This window comes from Nanorana parkeri, unplaced genomic scaffold, assembly GCF_000935625.1.
Source record: "Nanorana parkeri isolate BGI_ZX_2015 unplaced genomic scaffold, ASM93562v1 scaffold1894, whole genome shotgun sequence".
NCBI classification, from domain to species: Eukaryota; Metazoa; Chordata; class Amphibia; order Anura; family Dicroglossidae; genus Nanorana; species Nanorana parkeri.
In genome coordinates this window covers 63,803-72,043 of record NW_017308162.1, presented here as the reverse complement: position 1 = coordinate 72,043, position 8,241 = coordinate 63,803, and the positions used below count along the sequence as shown (strand labels likewise).

The window sequence follows — 8,241 nt, the reverse complement described above, 5'->3', positions numbered from 1 at the left end:
AGAAGTAGGCGTGGTCAACGCCTGGTGACCTTGCAGGATGGACGCTCTGCGCCCCGAGTGTTGGAAGCGGTGTAACCTCAACGCCCAATTTTGGGTCAATTACTCTAGGTTGTCCGTAAATTATTTGCACCTTGGTGTTACAAGTGCCGTGTTGGTGCTTGTGGATGACACAGTAAGGTGTGTGGACCACAATCCTTCCATCAGGCTTCCAATTTACAGCAGCCAGGGTACGCGGCCAATAAACTTCCCTATAGGCAAAAAAAATGTAACATACAATTTAGGAGTGGAGTTTAAGTGATGAGGGAGCAGAACCTGGAAATCTTGGTGTTCTCCGCCTATCGGCACTTAGGCAAGTTTCATCCTTGCATGAAGGCGGCTCCTAAAACATTTGCCTCCACCATCAGCTATCGTGTTATCTCAGATGTCTAATGAGGTGCTCTTTCCGCGTGTAACCTTTCCCACACTCCGAACAAGAAAAAGGCTGCTCGCCCATGTGACATTTCTGGTGCCTAAGAAGCTTTGTTTTCTCTATGAAGCGCTTCCCACACTCAGCACAGGGGAACCGCTTCTCCCCGGAGTGGTGTTTCAGATGGATGGTGAGGTGTCCTTTTTGGGAAAAACATTTCCCGCACTGAGAACACAAAAAGGGCTTTTCCCCGGTGTGACTTCTTTGGTGGATGATGAGTTTTGGTTGGCTTATGAATGACTTCTTACATTCGGAGCACGAGAACGGAAGCTCGCCGGTGTGTCCTCTCTGGTGGCTAAGGAGATGTCCTTTCTCTATGAAACATTTCCCGCATTCTGGGCAGGAAAACGGCTGTGCGCTAGTATGGCACTTCATATGCTTATTGAGTTTTCCTTTATGTGAAAAGCATCTTCCGCACTGGGGACAGGAAAAGGGCTTTTCACGAGTGTGAACACTCTGATGTACAATAAGTTCCTCTTCCCATATGAAGGATCTCTCACACTCTGAGCAGGTGAAGGTCTTCTCGCCCGTGTGATCTCTCTGGTGAACGCTCAGCTCAGAGATGGACCTGAAGGACTTTTCACACTCGGAACATGGAAAAGTGAAAGTCTCTCCCCATTCTGAACCCATAAATGTCTGATCTCCATTATGATTAGAAGATTCTACAAGATCAGAGCAATCCGCGTGGTAAAGACTGCAATGTAAGCTCTGAGGAACAGGGGATCCTGGAGAACATTGTACCACGTCAGGAACTTCTGCACTATGACTAGGAGAGGAAAGGAGGTGTGCCATTGAGGAAGAACCATCTGTGGGCGAGAACATGTGTATCACTATAAAAAGCACGTTCAGACTTTCATAGGTCATCTATCTAGTCTACTAGACCTTCCATATGGTGTCCAGTATCTCCTCCTCATTTGTTGGGGACATGACGTTATATTGAGGAATGGAGATGGACCTTCATATGGTGTCCAGTATCTCCTCCTCATTTGTAGGCCACATGACTTTATATTGAGGAATGGAGATGGACCTTCATATGGTGTCCAGTATCTCCTCCTCATTTGTAGGCCACATGACTTTATATTGAGGAATGGAGATGGACCTTCATATGGTGTCCAGTATCTCCTCCTCATTTGTAGGCCACATGACTTTATATTGAGGAATGGAGATGGACCTTCATATGGTGTCCAGTATCTCCTCCTCATTTGTAGGCCACATGACTTTATATTGAGGAATGGAGATGGACCTTCATATGGTGTCCAGTATCTCCTCCTCATTTGTAGGCCACATGACTTTATATTGAGGAATGGAGATGGACCTTCATATGGTGTCCAGTATCTCCTCCTCATTTGTAGGCCACATGACTTTATATTGAGGAATGGAGATGGACCTTCATATGGTGTCCAGTATCTCCTCCTCATTTGTAGGCCACATGACTTTATATTGAGGAATGGAGATGGACCTTCATATGGTGTCCAGTATCTCCTCCTCATTTGTAGGCCACATGACTTTATATTGAGGAATGGAGATGGACCTTCATATGGTGTCCAGTATCTCCTCCTCATTTGTAGGCCACATGACTTTATATTGAGGAATGGAGATGGACCTTCATATGGTGTACAGTATCTCCTCCTCATTTGTAGGTCACATTACTTTATATTGCGGAATGGAGATGGACCTTTCATATGGTGTCCAGTGTCCCCACTTCTCCACTCTCTCCAAAACTACAAATTTACTTTAATTTGTCAAGTGAAATTGATGTACTCTTAACCTGATGATGTGAGAGGCAGGTGATCCTCCATGACGTCCTTGTAGAGATCCCGGTGTCCTTCTATACACTCCTCTGTCACATCGTCCTCATCTGTATCATCGGTAATCTCTTCTTTGACAATAACATTGAAATCAGTCAGACTTCCACTCTGAATGTATAAGAAAAAATTTTTGTAACAAGGCAGCCGTTATACGGGACGAAACATGAGTTACATTGAGTGTTCAGCTTCTACCTGACAATGCTGTGGGACCTTCTGATCCTCCATCACGACGTCCTTGTAGAGATCCCGGTGTCCTTCTAGATACTCCCACTCCTCCATGGAGAAATAGACAGAGACATCCTGACACCTTATAGGAACCTGACACACACAATGATACATTCACCACCCAGACACACCCCTTGTCTGTTCCTGGATCATGTCCCAGAATCCCCGGCACCGCTCACCTCTCCCGTCACCACCCAGACACACCCCTTGTCTGTTCCTGGATCATGTCCCAGAATCCCCGGCACCGCTCACCTCTCCCGTCACCACCCAGACACACCCCTTGTCTGTTCCTGGATCATGTCCCAGAATCCCCGGCACCGCTCACCTCTCCCGTCACCACCCAGACACACCCCTTGTCTGTTCCTGGATCATGTCCCAGAATTCCCGGCACCGCTCACCTCTCCCGTCAGCAGCTCCATCATCTTCTTGGTGACTTCTAGAATCTTGTAGTTTCTATCAGGTGAGTGAGGTGGGGATGCTGTAATGGTGGACGGATCATGGCGAAGGATATTGGGTCTCAATCGGTCATCAGATGTCTTCTTCACTAGTTCATAATCCTGTGAAGGACAAGGCAGTGAAAATTATCACAAAATACATTCCCAGAATCCTCCTCACCCCTTCGGTCAGGTCTGTGTGTTATGAATAGAGATCAGAGTGATGTCATGTGACCTCCCAGAATCCTCCTCACCTCTCCGGTCAGGTCTGTGTTTTATGAATAGAGATCAGAGTGATGTCATGTGACCTCCCAGAATCCTCCTCACCTCTCCGGTCAGGTCTGTGTTTTATGAATCGAGATCAGTGATGTCATGTGACCTCCCAGAATCCTCCTCACCTCTCCGGTCAGCAGGTAGATGATCTCAAGGGTAAGGGCCAATATCTTCTCAGTCATGTACCTCCGCTCTCTGCCCATCATTCCGTTGGCCATGTGATCTGCATAGGACGCTCCTCCCTGTAGATGGATAACACACTGAGAATTATATGCACTGGGGGGCTCTGGTGACACGGTGAAGAATGCTTCCTATGGTACGGTATAGTAGTGGTCACCAGTAAATGGAGTTGGTGATTTTGTTCTTATATACGGTATTGTCTGCCTCATTTACCAAGTGAAGAGCTAATGTAGCCATCAACAACCAACCATCAACAAACAACCAACCATCAACAAACAACCAACCATCAACAAACAACCAACCATCAACAAACAACTATCAACAACCAACCATCAACAAACAAGCAACCAACCATCAACAAACAACCAACCATCAACAAACAACCAACCAACCAAACATCAACAACCAACTATCAACAACCAACCATCAACAAACAAACAACCAACCATCAACAAACAAACAACCATCAACAACCAACCATCAACAACCAACCATCAACAACCAACCAACCATCAACAACCAACCAACCATCAACAACCAACCAACCAACCACAAACAAACAACCATCAACAACCAACCAACCATCAACAAACAACCAACCATCAACAACCAACCAACCATCAACAAGCAACCAACCATCAACAAGCAACCAACCATCAACAAATAACCAACCATCAACAACCAACCAACAAACCATCAACAAACAACCATCAACAACCAACCAACCATCAACAAACAACCAACCATCAACAACCAACCATCAACAAGCAACCAACCATCAACAAGCAACCAACCATCAACAAATAACCAACCATCAACAACCAACCAACCAACCATAAACAACCAACCAACCATCAACAAACAACCAACCATCAACAACCAACCATCAACAACCAACCATCAACAACCAACCAACCATCAACAACCAACCATCAACAACCAACCATCAACAACCAACCATAATGTTCCGTTACTGCTCGGTGTTTGGCTCTTAAGGACATGCAGAACTACTGAACCGTTCCGAAACGATGTGCACAAAAATGTTCTGTAATGCATTATCTACCAGAAAGTTGTCTCGTTAGGTAGTCAATCCCCATTGGGTTGGACCAGGCTCGAACAAAAAAGCTGAGCACTGTTCTGGACAGGTCCTCGTTAGCCCTCACCCTTTTGGGAAAGTTCCTTCTTCTGTGGGAAGATCCCCTGGTGTGCAGGCCATGTCCCTGTTCAGAGGCACCAGGGTTGGAACCTAAGCCTAGAAAACTTGACCCTCTTACGGGCTGCGTGTCTCAAAGTGCCCTCTGCTGGAACAGAGTATCGGAAGAGGTTCCCGTTTCATGGAAGACTGGTTCCATGGGTAGCTGTGTGCTCCTGGATGCTGAGACCTACCCGGAGACTGCCAACCAGAGAAGCCTTAGCATCCCTTGGTGTGCCGGGGACCTCCTGAGATTACCCTGAGTTCCGTGTGATCACCACGAGCACTACCAACATTGAAAGACCGCAGACCGTGCCGGTGGTTTTTGGAAACCACTGGAAGGGATTTGGGTATTCCGCCTCCTCATTCCTCTCCATTCTAGTTCTGCATTAAGTTTCTTGGAACGACAGACCTGTATCATTGCAAGCATCCATAATAAGTGTACCTGCCATGGAACACGAAGTTCTTGGAAGGAGGTCCCACTAGCAAACCCCAAGACCCTTCCAAGTGGAGGAAGTGGACGGAGAGAGTTCAGGGGTGGTCCGAATCTCCAACTGTGGAGGTCCTATCTCCTGGGCTCCATGGGTGGTATAGAGCGGTATACGTGGTCAGAAGAAGGTCATCTCACGTGACACCCAACCAGAACATGGTGACGCCATTGTTGTAGATCATTGACCGACGAATGATTGCCATTTTCCATGTTGGTTTTCTCATACAGTCTGACCTCGGGTATGCCCGTGAAAAGCAATATGGCGGCCGCTGTCCACAGAGCTGATCCCAGAGCTACAGCATGGCCTTGCCTAAGATCATGATGGGACATTAGAGTGTAAGCTCCTCTGGTACAGTGGCTGATCTAACTGGCTCAACACCATAGATTATGTCAGACAGAAAGAAGATAAATCCATATTTTACTTCCGGAACAGTGAATACGTTGAGTATGGCGGACAAGGACGGACATAACGGGGGGGGGGGTTACTATAAAATAATATCTTATTACCTCCTCTGCTGCCAGTTCCACCAATGTCTCCTCTCTACTTCCTCCCAACTCACCTGAAAGTTTTTTTATTTATATATGACATCACTTCCTGTTTACACCTTACATCACTTCCTGTTTACACCTTACATCACTTCCTGTCTCAAGATCGGCACCTTGTAGAGAAAAAAGGTACTGCAACTCTCTGAGTATTAACATTACGATGATCCGCTCTTTGATGTCCATTTTTTTCCGGTTGCCCTCCACATATTTATTGTGTAGAACCCGTTATGGCCCCTCCTTATCGTCTATGGTCATCGTCATACAGGAATCATAGAGCGGCGACAGTTTGGGAGGACGGTATGGTTAGGAGGACCCAACCCGTGAGAGCTTACAATCTTAAAGGGAAGGACGAGTGCTACAAAAGGCGTTCATTGTGAGGGATGAGTTGACGGGAGAAGGTAGAAGTTCCGTTGTTTGGTGGAGGTGGGATGAGGTTTCAGGGATCACCTAAAGCTGGACAGATTAGGAGGTAGCCAGACAGATTGGGGTAGGGAGTTCCAGAGGAAGGGGGAGGCTCTGGAAATCTCCTGGAGGTGAGCATGGGAGCTGGAGGTTTCAGGAGCGATGAGGACGGAGGTGGTGATGCTTTGAGGTTAGGTTGGTGATGTAGCCGAGAGCAGAGTTGTGGATGGCTTTGTATGTTGTATTATAAAATATATTTGTTGGGTTAATGGAAGCCAGTGGAGGGATTGTCAAAAGGGGGCGGAGGATGGAAGCCAGTGGAGGGATTGGCAGAGAGGGGGATGGAAGCCAGTGGAGGGATTGGCAGAGAGGGGGATGGAAGCCAGTGGAGGGATTGGCAGAGAGGGGGATGGAAGCCAGTGGAGGGATTGGCAGAGAGGGGGATGGAAGCCAGTGGAGGGATTGGCAGAGAGGGGGATGGAAGCCAGTGGAGGGATTGGCAGAGAGGGGGATGGAAGCCAGTGGAGGGATTGGCAGAGAGGGGGATGGAAGCCAGTGGAGGGATTGGCAGAGAGGGGGATGGAAGCCAGTGGAGGGATTGGCAGAGAGGGGGATGGAAGCCAGTGGAGGGATTGGCAGAGAGGGGGATGGAAGCCAGTGGAGGGATTGGCAGAGAGGGGGATGGAAGCCAGTGGAGGGATTGGCAGAGAGGGGGATGGAAGCCAGTGGAGGGATTGGCAGAGAGGGGGATGGAAGCCAGTGGAGGGATTGGCAGAGAGGGGGATGGAAGCCAGTGGAGGGATTGGCAGAGAGGGGGATGGAAGCCAGTGGAGGGATTGGCAGAGAGGGGGATGGAAGCCAGTGGAGGGATTGGCAGAGAGGGGTGGGGGATGGAGGCCAGTGGGGGGATTGGTAGAGAGGGGCGGGAGATGGAATGTCCTCTCCACTTTGAAGGTTATATTTGACCATGAATGATGTGAAAGGAACCAAAACATTCCTCACCCTCGTTGCCAAGCATGGATAAGCTGTGATCTGCTCACAGCAAAACTGCATGGAGTGTGCATGTTCTAACTGGACTTGTGTGTGCTTACTCTGGGCACTCCGGTTCCCTCCCACACTTCATTGTCATGCTGGAAGGTTAATTGGCTCCTGTCTAAATTGGCCCTAGTATGTATGTATGTATGTGATATAGGGACCTTAGATTATAGGCTCCTGGGTGGACACGGATGAGTCTGTGAGGGGCCACCTACATTGTTGGCGCTGTCTGCAACAAGTAAACAAAAATCTATAACCAAATCCAAGCCAGACCCATACTAGCCGTCATTTGGTTCGGCCTGCTTTACGTGGTCCCCGATCCCCACCCAAGCATCCCATGGGGCCACTAAATCTGGGGAGGAACAGAGTCTTCCACGGCCACCCTTGGGCTAGTCAAAGACAAGAGATGGATGATGGTAGATCTGACTGTGAAGAAGTCTCCTAATAACCACCCACTATGGTTCTGGCTGAGGGTCCATGGTTATGCTTGGAGCAGCCCCCCCCTCCCCCCCCCACTGTCATTTGGTTTGGCCTGGTTTATGTGGTCCCTGATCCCAAGCCAAGCATCCCATGGGGCCACTAAATCTGGGGCGGAACCGAGTCACCCACAGCCACCTTTGGGCTAGCCCCAGACATGACGTATAGCATGGTAGATCTGTCTGTGAAGAAGTCGTTCTCCAACCAAGCACTATGGTTCTGGCTGAAGATCCATGTTTATGCTCTGAGCAGACTTCCCCCATCATTTGGTTCGGCCTGCTTTATATGGTCCCCCATCCAAGCATCCCATGGGGGCCACTAAATCTGGGGAGGAACTGAGTCATCCGTGGCCAACCTTGGCCTAGCTCCAGACATGAGATGGAGGATGATAGATCCGTCTATGAAGAAGTCTTTGTCCAACAACCCGCTATGGTTCTGGCTGAGGGTCCATGTTTATGCTCTGAACAGACCCCCCCCCCCCCATACTCCTGTCATTTGGTTCGGCCTGGCATATGTGGTCCCCAATCTCCATCCAAGCATCCCATGGGGCCACTAAATCTTGGGAGAAACGGAGTCATCCACGGCCACCCTTGGGCTAGTCAAAGACACGAGACAGAGGATGGTAGATCTGTCTGTGAAGAAGTCTTTCAATAACCACCCACTATGGTTCTGGCTGAGGGTCCATGGTTATGCTCTGACGCGACCCCCCCGCC

The 8,241-nt window shown here is 48.8% G+C and overlaps 1 protein-coding gene across 1 annotated transcript; it reads right to left on the bottom strand.

The window, feature by feature from the left end:
* Window positions 1-412: 412 nt before the first annotated feature.
* Window positions 413-1,330, bottom strand: LOC108800049 (gastrula zinc finger protein XlCGF7.1-like). Its single transcript, XM_018571992.1, has one exon. It carries the CDS (start codon window positions 1,328-1,330, stop codon window positions 413-415), a length of 918 nt encoding a protein of 305 aa, XP_018427494.1.
* Window positions 1,331-8,241: the final 6,911 nt, after the last annotated feature.